Source organism: Hevea brasiliensis, chromosome 11 (assembly GCF_030052815.1).
Source record: "Hevea brasiliensis isolate MT/VB/25A 57/8 chromosome 11, ASM3005281v1, whole genome shotgun sequence".
Lineage (NCBI taxonomy): Eukaryota > Viridiplantae > Streptophyta > Magnoliopsida > Malpighiales > Euphorbiaceae > Hevea > Hevea brasiliensis.
In genome coordinates, this window is record NC_079503.1 from 237372 (window position 1) to 258496 (window position 21125).

General features: G+C 32.9%; 3 protein-coding genes across 3 annotated transcripts; 1 reads left to right on the forward strand and 2 right to left on the reverse strand.

The window, feature by feature from the left end:
• The first annotated feature begins 556 nt into the window (after nucleotides 1-556).
• LOC110643187 (basic leucine zipper 9) lies at nucleotides 557-2753 on the forward strand. Its single transcript, XM_021795454.2, has 6 exons — nucleotides 557-828; nucleotides 1469-1592; nucleotides 1683-1830; nucleotides 1907-1982; nucleotides 2120-2245; nucleotides 2324-2753. Exons 1-6 carry the CDS (start codon nucleotides 646-648, stop codon nucleotides 2573-2575), a joined length of 909 nt encoding a protein of 302 aa, XP_021651146.2. The 5' UTR covers nucleotides 557-645; the 3' UTR covers nucleotides 2576-2753.
• A 156-nt stretch (nucleotides 2754-2909) lies between these two features.
• LOC110643188 (calmodulin-like protein 7) lies at nucleotides 2910-3869 on the reverse strand. The gene has a single exon (XM_021795455.2). It carries the CDS (start codon nucleotides 3567-3569, stop codon nucleotides 2910-2912), a length of 660 nt encoding a protein of 219 aa, XP_021651147.2. The 5' UTR covers nucleotides 3570-3869.
• An 802-nt stretch (nucleotides 3870-4671) lies between these two features.
• LOC110643172 (uncharacterized) lies at nucleotides 4672-19588 on the reverse strand. The gene is made up of 20 exons (XM_021795435.2): nucleotides 19121-19588; nucleotides 18904-18964; nucleotides 17217-17338; nucleotides 16875-17102; nucleotides 16247-16333; nucleotides 16011-16100; nucleotides 15795-15921; nucleotides 9927-10027; nucleotides 9460-9628; nucleotides 9215-9336; nucleotides 8687-8815; nucleotides 8507-8605; nucleotides 8359-8416; nucleotides 8207-8282; nucleotides 7998-8124; nucleotides 7201-7358; nucleotides 6633-6705; nucleotides 6343-6537; nucleotides 5784-5877; nucleotides 4672-5598 (listed from the first exon to the last, which is right to left on the reverse strand). Exons 2-20 carry the CDS (start codon nucleotides 18959-18961, stop codon nucleotides 4802-4804), a joined length of 2910 nt encoding a protein of 969 aa, XP_021651127.2. The 5' UTR covers nucleotides 18962-18964; nucleotides 19121-19588; the 3' UTR covers nucleotides 4672-4801.
• Between the last annotated feature and the right edge of the window lie 1537 nt (nucleotides 19589-21125).

Below are 21125 nucleotides of genomic sequence, written 5' to 3' on the forward strand. Positions count from 1 at the left end.
TACAAATTCTTTTCTTTTTGCAAATGCAACATTGTATTTGTCAGCGAGCAGAGCATAAGGCTCCTCACTTCATTGAGACCTTAATCAGCAAGGAAGCAAACCCCATATGAAAAATCAAGGATTAGGAAAGTGAAGTGATTTAATTAGCAAAGAAGCAAAGGCCATACGAATAAAGGGAAGTAAAATAATTGAATTGTGGTTGCAACGTGGGGCTTTGCTGTGTTCCACTGTACAAAGTTAGGTATCGCCCAGTCTAAAGAGAGCGAAAAGCAGATACTCAATTCTGTAAAGAAAGTGGAGGTATCCAATCAGCAACTTTGTGGCTTTCTTCTAAGGTCGGTGGCAGTCTATATCAAACCTCCGTTGTGTCGATTATAACCCTGCTCTACCTTCTTATTTACAAAAAACATGATATCATTTGTTAAATACATTGTGAAAATGTTTAAGGATTTTTCCGTAATTTAACAAGGTCAAACGCCTCCTCTTTGTTTTTTGAAACGCACAGAGAGGCGTACTCTACTTGCTCTGTTTTCTCTATATATCAACACGAAGTTCGCTCGTAATCCTTCCCTTCCTTCTCTCTCTCTCTCTCTCTCTCTCTCTCTCTCATAGCAATAGTTGTAGACCAGTAGTAAGTAAGAAGGGATGGAGCAGAGAAAAGCAGTAGGTGACATGAAGCGAAGTGAGTCAGAACTGGCCCTCCAAGAGGTTATCAAGAAGACCACCCAAATTAGAGGTGAAGAAATGAAGGAAAATCGTGACAACTCTTTTTCTGCTGAGCTCGACAGCTTCTTTGGCGATGATCTCTCTTTCTCCTTCAAAACTCTGGTTTGGATTCTTTACATTTAGATACTTGTGTTTTAATTTTTATTTATTAACACTTGTTGAAAAGCTTTGGACAATCATGCTGACCTGTACCCACAATCCCATCCATTGAAACTAATTATTTTATATAAATTAATGTTACTTTAGAATTTATTGTTATGAGAATTCAGGAATACCTTACTAAGCCAACCATTCATTCAAATGCTTAATTTCCTGCCCTGCGCCTGATCTTAGTCCAAAGATGAAATTCTTAATCCGGAGAGATTTAAAATAACGTGAAAGAAAGTAGAGTTAAAACAAGATGTATAATTTTTTAATATTAATATAAAATTAATCTCAAATAGAATTAAATGATGGAAAAAAAAAAAATGTATAACCAATCTTATTCAATCTGAAATTAAGTTTTAATTGTTGTTGTTAATGTTTGTGGCAAGATCAACTGTATTTTATATGTTTCTGAGTTTATCTATTTACTTTTGACAAATATTTTAATGCTTATTTTCAAGATTATGATGGTAAAGAAATACTTCATTTTATTCTATATCTTTATAAGAAGAGGACATTTAGTCTCAAATTTGAGTCCTTATCGAAGCAAAATGCTTAATTTCCAAGTCCCATCTTCTTAATAGATGCATGTATGCAGGACGCGATGAATGGTTTTTCAAGTTGTGGACTCCCAGAATCATTTGTTGTGTGGTCTCAAAACATCAGCCCCAAGCAATCCAGCATTTCATCAGCACCCATTGATGCTCAGTCATCAGTTTGTGGTATGTTCTTCAATCAGAGTGTCTGTCTAAATGAAGGAATTGTCTTGTTTCGCTTCTCAGTAACATTCAAATAACTTCAAATTTGAGCAGTTAGCAGTCCATTGTCGGCCAATAATAAACCAAACCAAACAAGAGTAAGTAGCAGTGGTTCCTCAGACGATGAAGATGCAGAGACAGAAGCCGGTCCTTGTGAACAGAGCAACAATTCCAATCCCATTGATTTAAGACGCATTAGAAGGTACTCTCAGTCACTCTCTCTCAACTCTCACCTATGCATAAGCAAGCCAATATGATATCGTGATTCTGGCCTTTAGGATGGTTTCAAACCGGGAGTCAGCTAGACGATCAAGAAAAAGAAAACAAGCACATTTGCACGAGCTTGAATCGCAGGTATAAAATTTAATATTTATTAGTAAATTGGATAGGAAAATTCTAGACCTCTGTACCTGTGTTTGTGTCTTGGTAAGATTTTTTCCATTGGATACATATTTAGAGAGCAATGTCACAGGTTGCTTCATGGGTTTCAGGTTGAACAACTCACAGGAGATAATGCGTCTTTGTACAAGCAGCTTTCAGATGCTTCTCATCAATATCGTGATGCTCATACAAATAACCGAGTTCTTAAATCAGACGTTGAGGCTTTGAGAGCCAAGGTATACTTTTTCTTACTATATCTTTTTTGTAAGTGATTATTGAGATGATTAAAGGGTTGCATTTGTGATGTGAACTAGGTGAAGCTAGCTGAAGATATGGTTACTCGAGGTTCCTTAACCTCTAGCTTGAATCAACTTGTTCATCAAAATCATCTAACTTCACCTCAACCACTCAATAACCATAATCTGCGAGTCTCACCAACCATCACAATTAATGGAGATGATGCCTCGTATGCTGTTGGAGTTGGAAATGCCGATATTAGTAATGGCAATCTCAGGAGCAGTGTCATGAGTGATGCTGTAAGCTGTGTGTCGGAGCTTTGGCCTTGAGAATGAGAGAATATCAATATCGAATTGCCTTTCCACTGTAAAATTAGGTGTATGTGTCTTCTTATGTCTTAGGTTGTTTCCTGTCATCCTCACTTGTGGTAATGTTGTTGTCTGTACAATACATAGTTGTTTTCTGCTTATAAGTACAATAATTAATGGATTTCTTTTTTTACCTAAACTAAGCCTATCATTGGTTCAAGACATAAGATGAATCTTAGATTCATGATTGATAGTGCTTAATGAAAATTCAACTTTTACTTCTTATCTGGACTTAACCAGAAGGAAAGCTCAAAATTTTCTAGTAGTATTTCCATGAAGGCATATTGGATTTAATCTACTGACTCTGGAGTTTAGGGAGGTTGAAGGTAAGCTGATTGAAGGAGGTCAAGGAAGGAGAGCAAGTAATTAGAACCCATCGGTTATTGGGAAAGAATATACAATTAAGACTGAAAAGAAAATTAAATTGGCTCATCATCAATTCAAACTCACTAAAATCAATCCTTCCATCCAAGTTCAAATCCACAACCTTCAACATCTTCTCGATATCGCTCATATCCCACCCTTTGTCCAGACCCAAGCATTGCAGCACCCTTTTCAGCTCCACTGCTTCTATATACCCATTACCATCCTCATCAAATATTTTGAAGGCTTCATGCAGCAAATGCTGGCGCTCTGGCCCTTTTTCCAATCCATTAAGCACCTCCTCTACCGGCACTTCAGCAGATTTGTTTTCTTCTTCTTCTTCTTCTTCTTCGCCATATATCAAACCAAGCTTCTCCACCACTTGGCGTGCATTCTCCTTTTTTATTTTACCATTGTTTTCCATCCCAAACACAACAGTTAATGCCCGGATCATGAAGTCATCCACTTGAGGTGCATTTTGCGGGTTGTAACTTGGACTTGGATCAAGGCATGGCGAACTTGACCCTGCAACTCCCATTGCTTCCACTAGCTCTCCGACCAGTCTGGAGCACAGTCCTGATACGTTCATCATTTTGCAAAATACAATTAGAAACTCGCTCAAGGGCTCTTTCTGCTGTACAGACAGAAATTATTGGTTCCCTTTTCTGCAGTATCATCTGCTTTATATAGTTGGTAATCCATATAAAGAACATTCATGTTGATGAAAATCACTTTGAATGCCATTGGATTGCCACATTCAATTATTGCTTCCATTCCAGTTGATCTGATGATTAATTTTTTACATTATTGCAAAGCTGGCAAATTCTCTTACAGTACAAGTGTTGATGGCCCATGATGATTTGGTGAATACTTACGTTAAATTGGGTCAATGCATCGGATAAACACTGCCCTAGTTGGTACAATGTATGAACCATAGGAGTATATGGGATTTTTTTTTTTAAATTATTCTTTAATTGTATTCTTACGCTGGATTAGGCTATATATACTAAATCCTCTTAGCTTTTCCTTAGAGGAGAGACTTGCATTTATTTATTCGCTGCAAGGCAGAGGACAGGAAGATGTTCAAATATAGGAGTGTTATTTATACATGAACATAACCGAATAAAAGTAGAAATTATGAGAAAATTTGGCCCATCATGAGCAATAGATTTATGGGGATTGGTGGATTTAAAGAAGCTTGAAGAATATGATTTAGATTTGACGTGAAAACCAGCTCACAACTCATCAATTTACTTGGAAATTATTGCTTGTTAACGCAGTTTCAAGGCACTGCTTTCCTAAAATCTCAGCATCTCTACCAATAAAATGACAAGTTTGCAAATCTCATCAATTAATGAGAGATTATTTTTGTATTGTTTAAGAGAGAGCACATGAAACCGCGTTGTTTGTAAAATTATTGCTCTGTGATTTTCTAATTCAATAATGTGCTTTACTCCAGCACTGCTTAACATTTTGCTGCCATATGAGTGACATCTGTGCTATGCATCTTCTTACTTCTCAAAGCTTTCAAAATTGGTATTCCTTCTCAATTTTAATTCTCTCTTTCTCCCCTAGGCACAAATCCGACGCCACTAAGCCGAAACTCATTGATTACATATGTGTATTGGTTAACAAAAGACACAAAATGCATCTCTTGAAAGCAACAAATGCAACTCAAAACATTTACAAACGTGTTTATATAACTGCATACCATCATTAATTAGAACCACAACAGATGTCCACATTATTTTCAAATCAACTGTGGTCATTATAACATCTTTGAGTTGTATTATACAAGTAACAAAGAGAGATTTTTCTTATGCATCAATTAATCAGCGATCCCCCTATATTTAACAGTACATCAGGTCCTCTATCGCCAGAACTTGAGAAATCCTCCGGCAATGGTATATTTAGCTCTGAACAAACAAGCTGAATGATTTCTCTTGTTAAACCCCCAAACGACATTTTGTTTAGTGTCACTGCAATGGCAAACCTGTTTTTGATATCACAAAAGCCCGTGGATCCTCCCATGCCCGAGTGCCCAAACCCACTAAAGGATCCATCATTTAAAATAGCCCTCCTAAATCCGAGTCCAAATTTTCCATTTGGTATGGCCATATTCTCATAGTCCCCCACGCCCAAGAATGCATCATGAATTTTAGGGTTAGTAAAAATCCTCCCAACATTATTTTTTTTAGAACCATCATCGCTTGCAAAGTTGTCAGCTGCACTGGCATTACTGCTGCTGCTATCGGTGTCAACAGCAAGCCTAGTGCTACTACTACTTTTACCCTTTTGCCTTTTAGGGGTCTTCTCAGAAGGAAACTTGGGAATGTGGGGGTGGCTACCAAGTGGTGGCTTGGAGAAAGAGGAATGTGGTAGTGGGATTGTGCCTCCATCAACAAGGGCTGCATAATAGCGTGCAAGAGCGCGGGCTGAGCAATGTCCATTAGCAGCAGGTATGATTGCGCGACGAACATTCAGCGTGTTGAATAAAGCCGGCAAGGCAGATAATTGTTGAGCAATGTCGCTTAGCTGGAAGAAAAATGATAGGTCCTTCTCTAAAAGATCGCTGAAATTATCCGTATCTACTGTTAGACTTGCAAGTCGAGATTCCACACCTGGAGAAAAGAAGAAACACATTATACTGCAATTATCTAAGCAAGTCCAAGTTTACAATTCCCAGGAACTAGGAGATAGTACCATTACAATTTTATTTGTTATAGAATTGAACCAAACACTGTGTAAACTACAGATAAGAGATGAAAAGAGAGTGATTGTTTTCACATGCTTGCATGACATATACCAGGAGGAATTCCAACATACAGCTCGCCTTCAATTTTGAGGGGCTGAATGATTGCTTCTTCAAGAATCTCCTGAAATTTCTTGCCAGACACATGCTGTTTCATTTGAATCATTATTAAAACAGGGAATTAGTACGACTCCTTGAAAATCATCCCAAGTTATTCATTATGTTCAGAGGAACAGATCAAAATCATATATTCCGATCAGAAAGTTATATTATTGTTATTATGTGCTGTCTCTGGCTTTTAGTGTTTTTTCTTTTTTTTTTTTCCTCTTCTTTTACTTCTTGTGTGTGCGTGTGTGTGTTGTTAGGGGGGGGGGGGGGGGGGGGGGGGGTGTTTGGTTGGGGGGGGGACCGTGTTCAAGCATTCCATCAGGGAACAATCGCGATGATTATGAAGATGTGAACTTATGTAAACAGTCACATATATAATGAATGTAATGTCCAGTTGGTGAGTGTAGTGAATAGTGATGAACTCCGATTAACATTTTGAGAAATGAATTTGTACTTGACCTTGAAATTTTCAGTATTCTAAAACGTAATCATGAGATTATAGTACCTCCATTATTCCACCGCATAGCCAACCAAAAGACAAATAATGATACAGCTGCTCCTGGCCAGGTGTTGTCTCAGGTACTGACATACAAATTTGATTCATACATTCTTCCCAGTCACACATTAGCAAAGGATTTTCTCCTCTAAGAATGGCCAAGGCATTGTGCAAACCAGATGTATGGTTTAGAACATGACAGACCTAAAAGAGAACAACAAATGAGCAAGATAGAAAATAATGAAAAACTTCAGATGCTAATTGGACAAGCCTGGTATTTTTAACACAAAATTTCACACCTTTATCTCATCTTTGCCTTTTGTTCCAATTTCTGGCCACACATTGGCAATGTTTTGGTCAAGCTTGACTTTTCTGCAACTCATCATTCTGTATTTTGTTAGGAAACTATGGACTATTTTAAGTTCAAGAATTTCAAGACCAGTACATAACAAAATTGTCATATAATGTGCGAAACTTTTAGGATCATTCCTGACCATCTAATCAAGTATATTTAAACCATATCTCTTTGGTACAATGATTCAATCTTATATTCTATACTGAAATTTCTTAGTTAGTCGTAATCCAATTCAATCTGCAAAGCAAAAAAATCCAGTCACTTCACCAAAATATCAACATTTTATTGTGATGGGTCATTTTACACAATTTCCTGTATACGAGTTTCTTTACTCATGCAGACTAATTAAATATCACTTGGCAGGATCTTAGTGATATTAAACTATAAAGTTTCACCAACAGTTTATAGGGCAAATAATTATGCAAAGAAAAGATTATACACTTCTACAGATCTGTTTCCCTACAGTTCACATACAAAACATGAAAAAATAGCCATAAAATAACATTACTTACCCATTGTCGATAAGCCAATGTAGCATTCCTGCCGTGATTCCCTTTGTTACAGAAAACACTGGAAAAAGGCTATCAGGCTGAACTGGGCGAGGATCATATCTACCCAGTACTCCCGCGGCAGTATCAATAATAACCTTGCCATCTTTGTAGGCACATACCTTAAGACATTATTGTTGAAAAATATCAAATTATAACAGCAGAGCTTAACCAATTCTTAACTTTTTCATGTCAACTGGTCATAAATTAGAAATTGGCTATTATTTTTTCAATTATAAAGAGTTATTAAAATACTTCAATGAGCATAGTTTGCACGTAAAAGGATTTATAATAACTCTTTCTATTTTATGCAATAATCCCCAAAAATTGTTTCATGTCTTCATTCTAGTATTTTAAAGACTTTTTAACTTCATTAGTTTCATTGCTTTTGATTATCTTACAAGGAACTCTCTTAGATTTAAAAAATAGAAGTGCAGAAGCATTGAGGTTGGTTGATGAATTTGTAATTTTCGAAGTTCTAGATTAAAAATATTATATTTTTTATTTCCATGATAAATTAAAGGCATTCAGTTCTTTATTTATTTATCTAATTTTTGCTGCAATTTTCTCCAGCTGTAGGTGTATCGGATACAATGCTTGATTTTAATGGAATTACATAGGAAAACTAATAATATGGAGTGTTAAACGAAGAGAACGCAAGAAGAAGATTATTACATAGATTTTATTTTCATTCTACATAACAAGAAAATGGCTATTTAGATTATCATTCGCTCATATAAATAGTTGATAATGGCGCAGACCTGGATTCCAAGTATTTTTTCTTCATTTCCCAGCTCAACTAAGAGCTTCCTCAACTTTGTCTCCACATCAGAATGAGATGGTGTATCGTAGATCCATTGTGCATTAACTGCTGGTCCCTTGAGGTTTCTGAAAATTAAATCCACAATTTGAACAGCAAAATTAGAGACAAAATTGTTAAAAATCAACAGTACGTTTAGGATAGACTCACCCTTGTAGAGCAGATTCTGCAAATGGTCTCATGACTTCTTTATATACTATCCGAACATTCATTGTGGATGAAAGCCCTAAATCAATGTTAGAAAATCAGTAAAAAGGCATAGTTTTTTGCAAAAGGTAATAAAAGGAGATTTCTGTATAGACCTCTCAGAAGATTGAGGACCCGCGTAAATATTACAATATCTCCAGGAAATGCATCTATCTGAAAACAAATGCTTGTTATTAAATTTGACTGAAATAGTCAACAAACATATTGTGAAACATAGAAATAGGAGGTGACACTAGGACTTACAGGGTCAAAGCGTTTAACTTCTTTTTCTTTGAGCTTCATCTTTTCCTGTATCACCTTCATTTGCTTTGATCTTTGCTCGCCCAAGGATTGCATGGTTTCCTTAATAAGATCATTTATATATGATAAGAATTGCGGAGTTAGAAGGAAAAAAAAAAATCAGAGGAGGCAGTGCGTGCTTACAAAAGCTTCATTTGCTAGAGTTGAAGTACTAAAAAATGCATTGGTTACTTCCATAGCCTGATCTGGAATATCCAGGCGCAGCCTGAGCCCCATTTCTGCAAGGGCAGACAAAAGGGCCACATGGTCCCCCTGTAACACAGAGATTCAGAATTACAATATACCTATATGTGTGTGTGAACAGTTTGAGCAATGAAGCAATCGAGAATTATTGCACATAACTGCATTCCCAATATTGATTCTACTTCAACTACCCAAACTAACTTTAATAATTCTGATGAAAATGGAATACCTAAGGACATAAATTAATGATCAGGAGTAGGTGGAGAGAGAGAGAGAGAGAGAGAGAGAGAGAGAGAGAGAGAGAGAGAGAGTTAAAAAAAATTGAGTTGGAAATAGTATAGAGGAGTCATGCAATAGCAATTAGCTCATTGGCACTCACTAAATCAAGAACTATTTAATGATCCATAATTCTCGTGTATTATTGGAAAAGTCCACAGAAAGAGTGATAAAAGGGGGAAAAATATAAACCTCCACAGATGCAAGAAACATTTTGGCTAGTGCTTGTTTAATAGAAGTTGATATTTTCTTCGTAAGCCCAAAGTCGAGTAGAACTGGACGATGTGGTGGTTCCTTGCTCACCAGGAAATTTCCTGCAAGGTAGGGCAAAAATGAACATTAGAAAAGTAGAATGATACAAAACTTAAAAATGTTGCATGTAATAATATGTTAAAAGATCCCTAGAAGAACGCAAGGGAGAGAGAACAATAAAGTACCGGGATGTGGGTCACCATTAAAAAATCCATCAATATATATTTGATGGGCATAGGCACGAGTTATTTCTTCAACAACTGTTTGCTTGTCAACACCGTAAGCTTCAAGAGATTCATTGTCATTCAAACGAATCCCATCCATATACTCTAAAATTAGGACCTTTTCAGTTGACTGTCATTAGAAGCAACACAATTAGGCAACAGCTTTCAGTTCAAGAAGAACAAAATGAAATGCCAAGCAAAATAATGGGAATAATGGTTAAGATCCCCAATGTCAAACGTTATTTTTTTTTTTTTGTTGAAGGTGGAAGAAGAGAGACATCTTCTTGGAATTGCATTATAAATTTTGATATGGTAATAAAAAACTGAAAAACTAATCCTAAGGCTTTTAACACTACCCTGTGTATCTAAAGTGTCTCCACTTCAGCAGGTACATTTGTTACAATAAAATGTCATAAGGAGAAAACTACCTGAATAACCTCTGGAATCAGAACATCCACTGATTTTGCAAGCTTGTTATCGTCATTGTTCTTTCTACAGCCAAGATTACTGGCAACGGTTCTCGTATTCTCTACAACACAAAGAGAAAAGTCAGCACTCAGTAAAAAGGAAAAAGTACACTAAAAAGTTGAGATGTCCAGTAAGGTGTTTGAAGACATTGAAAGAGGAATTTAGGGTCATTTCCTATATATGGAAAGTTTTAAAGAGTGGAAAGAAAGGCCGTAGTCCACTAATATTCAACACAAGGAGTTGCAGTATCCATGCCACAGATCCTGAAATGCAAGAAAGTTGATGACTATTGTACCATGGCTGACATCACTCTCAGCACCATATCCTCCAAACTCATCCCTGGGGCAATGCTACTTGCTACTGTGCTTCTCATTCCATTCCATTGTAGCACCATAATGGCCACCACATCAAGGTGCACCAGGCCAATGACCTCAAATCATTAACACCAAATTGGCACCAGCGCCATGTTATTGTCCTCATACTGTTAGTACTACAGTACCAACTGTATTGTGGCTCCATCTAAGTTTACAGACCAGAGCTACTGCCACTAGTGTTGCCACTGCTGTAAACACACCTTTATTATACTGTGCCCTAGTGTTGGTCAATGACATCCTCAATGTCTACAAAATCACCATGATACACTTAAAAATACTCAATTAATGGATTAGTGACACGTGGATTCCTATAAACTGAGACCTAGCATTCAAGAGGAAAGGCATACCCTCCTGACAAATGGAGAGCCATTTATTACCAATGAGCCAAAAAATCGTGGTGCTGTGTCCACAACAAATATCCTCATCACTAACACAATAAACCCCATTGCAGGAATGACAGGGCACCTGCTACTAGAGACAAACTCTAAGCAACATGCCACCAAAGCTGGAGGCTACCACCACACTAATATTCCATAACAATACTTGGCACTTCCTGTTAAGTTAATGGTTAGTGTATAAGGATACATCCCTCAATATAAAACAGTCGAACTCTTACACTCTTAACCCTTATTCTCTTGACTGCTTGTCTTTCTTTTCCGACGGTGACTAACTTAACCATTGGAGTGCTAAGTGGAAACAACCCTTGGCCCTCTAACTTTTTTGGTGTCTTATAGAAGGACATTCCTGGACCTCTAAACCCCCTCGAAACCGGTTGGATAAGCCTCTCGTTTGTTCATAAATCACATCCTACACACCTATACTCCTTTCTATATGATCCTTGACACTACGCCACATGTCATTCATCCATGATACCCTTGTTATCACCAATTATCACACCACAACTGCCCCCATTCTAACACCACTACAATACAGCTACTCCATACTAATGCAGTATAGGAAAATAGAATTTAGGAATGATTCTCATTGTAAAATTAAAAAATTTAAGAGTTTTATTATTTTTTAATTTATTTTGGTTTAATTTAGCATTCCTAATTAGGATTGAATTAAGATTCTAAAATTCTAATATGATTGGGATTCCTAATTTTATAAATAAGACTTAGAGTTTCTATTGCTATTAGACAAGCTTTAGATTATAATTATTATTGAGATTAAATGAAATGATTGAGTATTAGTTCTCTTTTTTAAGGATTAATTCTTAATTTCTCTTCTTAATTTTTTTCCTTTGTTCTACATCAATTTTGGTATCAGAGCCTAAAATCGAGCCAACCTTCCATCACTTTCCACAAAATTACTAAACCTCCCATTCAATTCTTCCCATTCCTTAGATCCCCACTTGTGTTTTTGTTCTTCGAAATTTTTTCTTGCTACTTACAATTAAAAAAAAAAAAAATCGAAAACTAGAAGAACCCAACAACTCATCATTAGCTAATCTGTTTCTTCGCGTTGTCGGAACTTCAGTTTGATGCACCTGGAGCTTTAACCCCACAGATCGAGTATTCATAAAGCTAAACTTTGAGTTTTTTTCTTTTTCTTTTCTTCAAGTAAGATATGTTTTCTTACTTCAAATGCCATAGAAACTTATATTATGAGGCTAGAAGAGGAGATCAAACTACAAAAATGTTCTCAAAGAAATTAATTATGATATTGGATTTCATAAGGGTCAGTTACTATCTCTATGTCATTGGAAAGATAATTATAGTTATAGATGTGATCATAAAAGATGTTCTTTCTTACATAATGAATATCGAGAAGTTAGACAGAGTTTACTAGAGAAGAAAAGGGAATATAAAGATTTACAATAATTCTTATGAGTTAAGGAAAGAGAGCTTGAAGAATGCAGAAAAGAACTTGTGATTTCTAAGTGTAAAAAAATTAAAAGCACAACTTGATAAGTCATCAAAAGTAGAAGTAATGATAAGTCATAAAAAAAATGTGGAAACCCATATACATTTATTATTTATTATTATTTTATTTTAATTAGCTAACAATAATTTAATATATTTATAAAAAATATATATATTTTATTGGATGGTCTGCTTATTTATTTTTAGATATATATATATATATATATATATATATATATATATATATATATATATATTATTTTTGAAATTAAATATATATCTGCAATCTGAACAATCCAGTTTAATAATAACTCTTATCCCATTCTACACCTAATAGAACTCTTGAAATATATATATACCCTAATCATCTCTTCTGCTAAACTTTGCTCTCAAAACCTGTTTGTCACTTCATTTTTCTATCAAATACTCTCAACAGGTATTTTCATTATCTTTTAAATTATTATTATATATGTACATATATATATATATATATAAATATAAAAAATTTACTATTTATAATCTGATGTGCGCAGAGAATCCCTAAATTTTTACTTCTCTATTCATCACCTTCGATTCTGTTTTCAAGGTAAAAATTCTCATTCTTTATTCAATAATGAGTGAATTTGATTTTATTTTCTTTCCTCGATTTGTTACAACTACTCTAGAAATTTTTTTTTTCTTTGACCATTGGTATTGAATTGGGTTGATCATGATTACTGTGAAATAGTAACCTTCAATTTAGATTTTATATATATATATAAATCTTTGTACCTTCGTCCACGTCCGTATATATATATAAACCCTTTATTCTCTGTTCGTCCACGTTCTTCCACCCAATATATATATATATATATATATATATATATATATATATATATATATAAACATCTGTCCACCGAATTCGTCCCCCCTGTTCGTCTACCCAATATATATATATATATATATATATATATATATATTAAAATTATTTTATTTTATTATTATTTAATATTTTTCTTTTATATTTTGGGTATGTAGGAGATTCAAATATTCATTCTGTCAGCTGAAATTGTCTCTCTTTTATTGAATCTAGCTATTATTTTGGAGGTTCTAAGTGAGTGGTAATTATAGTACATGGCACCGTTTTAGTCCCTTTTAAAATTTCTTAGGATTAAGTTTGTTATTAAATGAAATTTTAAATCAATATTTTAACAATTATTTTATATGTGATTTTCTAGAGTTTTATTTTATTATTGAATTTTATTTCGATTTTGATTAAATAATTGATTTTGTCAACTATCTCTGCATTAGACCCATTAGGATTCCTGGAACAGGCCTTTAATGTATTTATATTGATTGATATTTGACTATAAAAATTATCGATGTGTTACTGAATTGATTTGAGATTGATTTGATTTTATTGACTCTCTGAAACTATTGAAATACACTATTGGAATTGCACTATCAGTTATTATTTGCTATTTGAATTTTTTTTTATTGATTTTGATTGATTTGTACAAATTGATTTTCTATTTTGAATTGGTACCTGTGCCCAGTATCTGTTTCTGTTATCTGGCCCCGCCGTGTGGACTATCACGGTATTAGGTTGCATTGTCGAGTCATGCATCATTGCAGTTTATGGATTGCATTAGTATCATATGCATTGATATCTGTGAAGGAGGAGGACTGTATCTAATATCTGGTAGCGCGCTTACCATCTGGCCTTTGGTGATGTGGGGTATCATCACCCTGGTGCACTGTACCATAAAATTTTTATTGAATGAATTTCTTTTATATATATATTTTATGAAGTTATTTTATTAAGCATGATTTTATTGAATAGAAAATTTATTGTGAAATTAATCAAGCGTCTGCCTGTTCCTATTCCGTTGTGTGCTATAATTATCATTCACTGAGCATCTAGCTCAAACCACGTTTTCTCTGTCATTATCCTGTTTGGATCGGTAGAATTCATGGTGATCCAAATATTCAGTCCATTTTCTAGAGAGGGACAACTTTGATTTGTTTTCATGGTATGCCCGTATTCATGTTTTCTCGGGCTAATAATTAGTTTAGTTTATTGAACAGTTTAAGTTTTTATTGAAATCTGTAGAGACTCCGCAGTTTACCTATGGGATATTTATGATGTTTATTCAGCATTTTGTTTATTTGGATTTTGACTATTTTTGGGATTAGTAAGTAACAATATATTCATTCAAGATACTCTGATAAGGCTTGCATGATTTAAGAATACTTAAATTATGCGCCGATCACAATTCAGAATTTTGGGTCGTGACAAAAAAAGAGCTTAATAATTAAGTTATTGGTAGCTATGCAAGAACTTAAAGAAGAAATTCAAATTGTAAATCAAGGAAAGAAGCTTGACATTGAAGATGAACAAGAAGAAAAATTCGAAAAACAACTTGAAGATGAGAACAAGGAACAAAAAGAGCAACCTAGAGAAACAAACGTTGAAGAGTATGAGATTGAAGAATCCAACGATTCACGTCTTGAACATTCACATGTTAAAGAGCCTTTTCTAAAGCAAGATATTGATAAAACTACACAACCAAAGCTTAAGGAAGATATATTAGGGAATGAAGAAGATTCTATGAAAACATCAATGAAAATTGAAGATCCTATTGAGTTAAAGCGCATTTCAATTGTTGTTCTAATTGATTTTATCTGTCCAGATGTTTCTAAGAATACAAAAGCTAGCGCAAACTTCTCCAAGTCATTCTTATTGCTACCGTCCAAGAAGGTTGCACTGTGTATTCTCCTTACTTGGTTCTTGATGCTTCAACACTTCAGAACTAGAGGTCGACTTTTCTCCAACCAAAGGAGAACAATGCAGCATGGGAAAAATAGAATTTAGGAATTATTCTCATTGTAAAATTAGAAAATTTAGGAGTTTTATTATTTAGGAATTTTTATCTTATTAGGTCTCTTATTTAGAAATTTTATTATTTCCTAATTTATTTTGATTTAATTTAGTATTCCTAATTAGGATTGAATTAGGATTCTAAAATCTTAGTGTGATTAGGATTTCTAATTCTATAAATAAGACCTAGGGTTTCTATCATTATTAGATAACCTTTAGATTATGATTATTATTGAGATTAAATAAAATTATTATTATGATTATTATTGAGATGAAATAAAATTATTGAGAATTAGTTCTCTTTTTTAAGAATTGGTCCTTGATTTCTCTTTTTCTTGATTTTTTTCCTTTGTTCTACATCACACACCTTCTGATAGCATTTCATCACTTATGATTGTCACACTACTGTTGTGGCATTGCCAATGGCTACTCCATAGTCTCCAGCATCACTGGCACCCCTATACTCAAGTCAATTTGACAGGAACTTAACATGCTCATCCACAGTGTGATTCTAAATTATAATTGAATTTCACTTTTCTAGATGATTGGATTACTTATCTACAATTGAAATTATGAGTGAAATTACTGACGTGACTCATAATTTCAATTAACCAGACTGATCTTCAAGTTGCATTCATTATTCACTAAAGAAAACAACTTCTTATTCTGTCAAGTTCACAATTCCCAGAATCTCCTCAACATAAATATCACCAAAGAATCAAAGCGTACCGGCTTCAATATTGAAGTCAAGTTCTTTCGGAACTTCTTTGCACCATTCATCCATGATGGGATTAAAGTCATACTGTGGTTCTGCCCACGCTATCCAGTCAACAATTGACTTGGCATTCTTTAAGTCCTGCAAAACAATGGCATACACAAAAGATACATAAAGGTTGTAACTATTACTCTTCATTATAGCATCTTAAGAGCCAAAGAGTGTGAAACCTCCAATATCACTGACTTAATGCCCTCATGTTGAACTTTAACGACCACCTCCTCCCCATTAATAAGCGTTGCACGATGGACTTGTGCAATCTACACAATATAATTGGAATCAATAGAATTATTAAAAAATGTACCGAGTCTTGCTATACCTTTGGAGAAGAAGACGAGTAGATTTTTATTTTTATTATGTGTTGGTTTTATTTTCCCATCAAAAAACAGTAGTCCAAGGTTCTTACTGATGCTGTTGCCAAAGGAGTTCGATTAAAATATGAGAAAAGATCATCCACGGATTTCCCCAATTCTTTCTCTATAGTATGACAAACCTGTGGAAATGGAATTTCAAATCAGTAAACCAAGCACCTAAAGTTTCTTCGGATGCAAAAACCATATAAATGCATACACTCATGCTTCAAAGTTCTACTCCTAAAAAGTAAAAAAGGAACTTTTAGAAGTTTCCGCTTTGTCCTTCTTCATGTGATCAGCCACTTCATAAACTTGATATTGCTTACTACAAATTACTAAGCTAATTAACAGAAGAATGGAACATGATCTTCACCAATTTACTTCTTCTGCTTAATTTAAACAAGCCCTTCTACGGGTACTCTGCACATGCTGGCCTATTTTACATTTTAGTTCTTTTTTCTGTCAATGATTGCTGGTACCTTAATATATTAAAATCTTCTTATTTCACTCTCTTTCGGCACAGGCTGTTCAAAAGCCAAATGTCTTGTAGTGAACATGCAACCAACTAAATTTCATTACATTTATTATCCATATAAAACTACATTTATCATCCATATAAAACAGACGGAAAATGTGAATTATAAGAACACCTTCACTATTTGCTAAATAAAGAATACAAACCTCTTGCACGGGACGAGGAGGAAGAGAGTCCTGTAACTGCTTGAGAATTGATATATATGCAAAAGGAAAAACATCAGCACGTGTGGATAAGTACTGTCCAAGTTTTACCCACAAACCTTCCAATTCTATGATCAAGTTGAGAAGACGCTTAGCATTGCGTTCATGAGTCTTATCCCACAGTGCAGCTCTTTTGGAGTCGATGGTCCATTTATTTATTTGCTCTACAGCCTTGATACAAATAAATAAATAAAATATTAAATAAGAAGAGGAGGGTAATTGGCACAAGCAGACAATCAACATATGCTCAGTCAATATAAGTGGGTAGCAATCAAGAAACAATACCTTATAATCCAGGTAGATCATTGAAGCCACAGCAAACACTCTCACCCGCCTTCCATAAATGTTTCCGCATCCCATCCTAGGTACAAACTGGAACCAAGAACAACCACGTCTACAGATTTTTACTGAAAAAAAAAGGGAATAAAAAATCAATGGTAAATAAATTAAAGGAACTTGTATGCTCATTTAAGGTTGCACCATGCTTATTCTGTCTTTTGTGGAGAAAATGACCACAAAAGTCTCTAATCAACAATGAATATCAACTACCCAAAGAAAACTAGGAAAAAAAATAAGAAAGAAAGAAAAAAAGAGGTCATGAATGCACAAAATTTGAATGAACAATAACAATTTCTACATATGTTATTACTTGTTAAGAATATACACAATTCCAAGCTGAAATACGTTTTTCCTCATTTTGAAGTAAATTTGTTTTTTCAATTTAACTATTCAATCTCTCTGTAATTTAAATAATACAATCATTCTCTCCTTTTACTAGTTTAGTTTAAAAAAGTTTAATAAGAGGGACAAAATAGTTACCGATTAAAAATAGAAAGATTAAATAGTAATTTTTTCTAGTTAAATATATTCAGATTAATTTAAAATTAATTTTTAATTATCATATTTAACATAACATTTTTCTAATAACAAATTAAACAATAATATTAAATGAACCTTGCTAAACAACGAATCAACATACAGATGATGGAAGCCAAGGAATAAAAAATAAATAAATAAAAGACTGCCGAAGAATAAAAAGATAAAAGATTGAGATATATCATATATGTGTGAAGCAAGCATGGCCATCATCCCATTCTAAGTCGAAATTAGATTGAAATTAAATTAATTTTATTTAAAATTAAAATTGACTCAAATAAAAATAAAATATAAATTAAAATTGAGGAAACTTTATAATATGATCTTAAAAAGGTGTTTGATTTGTTCATAAATATCCAACCGGTTTGATAAAGCACTCAAAATCATAGATGATAACTGATCGGTTGTCGTTTCAATCAGCTCAAATTAGGAGCTGATTCAAATCAGCTGCATTTTTATTTATTGTTTTGACAAAAATAACCCTCATCAGCGCGTCGAGGTGGCCAATGTTTTTGTTGATTCTAACACGCTTCTGCTGGTACCCAATAAAAAGGAATAACAAAGACAGTTACTTAAAAAAAAAAAAATGAATAACCACTTTTTGAGTGAAATTACACGGTGGGATTGGGAGAATTTAATTTTTGAAATTCAATATTTTTATTTAAAAATATTGTTTCAATAAATAGTTTTTCGAGTAACTGATTTTAAAAAATATAATAACATTATTTTATTCTTATTTATTAATACTAATAATAAAATATGATATGATATAATAAATTAATAATAATGTAATAATAAAATAAATTATATAACATGCATTTTTATTAGTTATTTTATATATCAATTGTAACAGTTATATATAATTTCATAAAATACTTAAAATACATCAGCTACAATCAGTTATATCAGCTATCAACTATAATTATCGATTATCAACTAGACATAATCTAACGGTTAAATCCAAAAGATTCTAAATTAATGAAAGAATGGTTGATTCTAGCCGACAATTGACAGCCATACCTAGTATGAAGGCAGGCCAGTATAGAAGCAATAAATTAAAGTTGTGGCTAATAAAGTTGTAAACAACAATACCTACCTATTATGAAGGCGAGTATAGTAGCAGAAATCAATCGAACCTCTAGCAAATTGAACATTGCCTTCAGTGAATTTGAATTAATTGTGGAAAATTAGCATGCGGAATTCAAAGCACAGCAAAGGGACCAAATTGAATGGTGAAAGCATTGGTAATGGAATAAGAAATAATTAATAATAAAATAATGCAACAATACAAAACTAAAATGAGAGATTATTACCTCAAGGCAGGTCGAAACAAGACTACTGTGAACGCTCAAAACGATCGGATACAAGCGTAGTTTCTGGAAATGGGTGAAGAATATTCAATTGGACTGGTGTTTGTCTGGCCACCTGCTCTCCTCCTCCTAGTCGTAGAAATCCAAGCTGAAATTGACAAGCAATTTTCCCTCTTGGCCGTGGACGACTGGACACGTAATCCACCAGAAGTCGCTCGCGGTAACTATAGGTATGTCAATTTGGTACTGACGGATGATGCTAGTTCTGTGAAATGAGAAGATGTAATGCAAGGCAAGAAGAAAAAGAATACAATTTAAAAAAGAGAGAGAGGCGTGAAATGGGAGAAAGGGATGGGAAAGAATAGTTAGGATGAAATTAAGGCGTAAGCAAAGTATAAATTCCACAGAATTCGTGAATTCGGTGAAAGGAATGAAGGAGTGCGAAAAGCTTAATAAAATTCAAGAGGCCTTGCTTGTTCCCGCCACCACCCTATAGTTTATATGCGTGTTTGTTTGTGCTTAAATTGCCGTTTTCACAAATTTAGCCTTTTTCATAAATTTTTTAAGTGAAAATTACTATTTAGTTTTTATATTTTAACAAAATTAATTATTTAATTTTTGTATTTTGATAAATATAATATTTAGTTTTCATTTTTTTTTCTGTAAAATTATTTAGTGTCTTTGTCAAAATTTTCATTCGTCAATACTAGTCAAATTACGATTTAATCCATCCATTTTGAAGAAACTAATTAGTTCATTTTTATATTTTGAAAAACATAATATTTTAAAAAAATATATTTTTGAATAAAAATATAAATTTTGCTATATGAAATTAAATTTAAATTTACTTTTAAAAAAAATTGTGAAAATTTTTTCAAAATATATAGACTAACTAATTAGTTTTGTTAAAATAAAGTGATTAAATTATAGTTTGAATGGCATTGATTAATGAAAAAATTAACGAAAAGATTAATCAATTTAATGGAAGTAAAATATAAAAACTAAATAGTATATTTTTTAAAATACAAAAATAAATAGTTAGTTTCTTAAAAATATAAAAATTAAATAGTAATTTTTTCTCTTTTTAAAATATATTTAATGTGGTATGCAAATCCAAACTAGATTCAAAAATTTTCTTATATTCATAAGAATTTTTATTTTTAATTAGATTCTTTATTTTATTAGGTAGATTTTATTTATATTTTTTATTTATTTATAATTTTATAATATTATTTTTATTTAATTTAAGTTTTTTAAATTATTTCTTACTTATATTATTCCTAGTTCGATTATAATTCAAAACTCTATAAAAACCTTTATATTTCTATTATGTGCAAGTTTTTTTTTTTTAATTATTCAATCAAAATTGCTTTTTAAAGTTATATTTTCTTCGTTTATTCTTAGATTTTAAATTGAAATTTAAGGTCTTAGATTAAATTTTATTTATTTTTAAAGGTTTTGATTGTATGTCAATATATTTATTAGATTTTAAGTTTGAATTTAAATAAAAAAAAAAAACAATGTGTCATTGTAGAACGACGCATCGTTTTAATTAGCAAATGAAAGGTTATTTTCGGTCCTGAAAGCGACAAATTATTGTTAGTACCCAGTAATTTCTGTATCCGATACAATTACATCATTTCAGCAGTAACAACAAAATCAGTAAAATTGGAAGAGGATAATATTAGGCATCACTTGCTAAAACAACTGATGGAAGCCAATTAATAAATAAAAAGATAAAAGAATGGAGAGTGTTAATAGAAGCAATAAATTAAAGGTTGTGAATGATAAATCCAACATATGAAATGGTCTGTTTTAATTTTCGATTCAATTTAATTTTAGTTAACTTTAATATTTTTTTTTTTTTGTAATGAAAAGTCGCCTATGGCATAAAATTGAATTTGATCAATCTTGCTTAAAGTTAATTTTTAGTTAAATTAGACTTAAAAGAATTTTAATTTTTAAATTAAATCGGTCCATTCAAGTCTAATTTCTTAATAAGCAAAAT

Excerpts from the sequence above, each read along its gene's own strand:
- LOC110643187 (XM_021795454.2), top strand. The coding sequence starts at position 646 with ATGGAGCAGAGAAAAGCAGTAGGTGACATGAAGCGAAGTGAGTCAGAA. Across the intron at positions 1,983-2,119 it reads TGCACGAGCTTGAATCGCAG|GTTGAACAACTCACAGGAGA; the intron begins GTATAAAATTTA and ends CATGGGTTTCAG. Across the intron at positions 2,246-2,323 it reads TTGAGGCTTTGAGAGCCAAG|GTGAAGCTAGCTGAAGATAT; the intron begins GTATACTTTTTC and ends GATGTGAACTAG.
- LOC110643188 (XM_021795455.2), bottom strand. The coding sequence starts at position 3,569 with ATGATGAACGTATCAGGACTGTGCTCCAGACTGGTCGGAGAGCTAGTG.
- LOC110643172 (XM_021795435.2), bottom strand. The coding sequence starts at position 18,961 with ATGTTCAATTTGCTAGAGGTTCGATTGATTTCTGCTACTATACTCGCC. Across the intron at positions 9,629-9,926 it reads TGATTCCAGAGGTTATTCAG|TCAACTGAAAAGGTCCTAAT; the intron begins GTAGTTTTCTCC and ends TTCTAATGACAG. Across the intron at positions 5,878-6,342 it reads TATGCGGTGGAATAATGGAG|CATGTGTCTGGCAAGAAATT; the intron begins GTACTATAATCT and ends CAAATGAAACAG.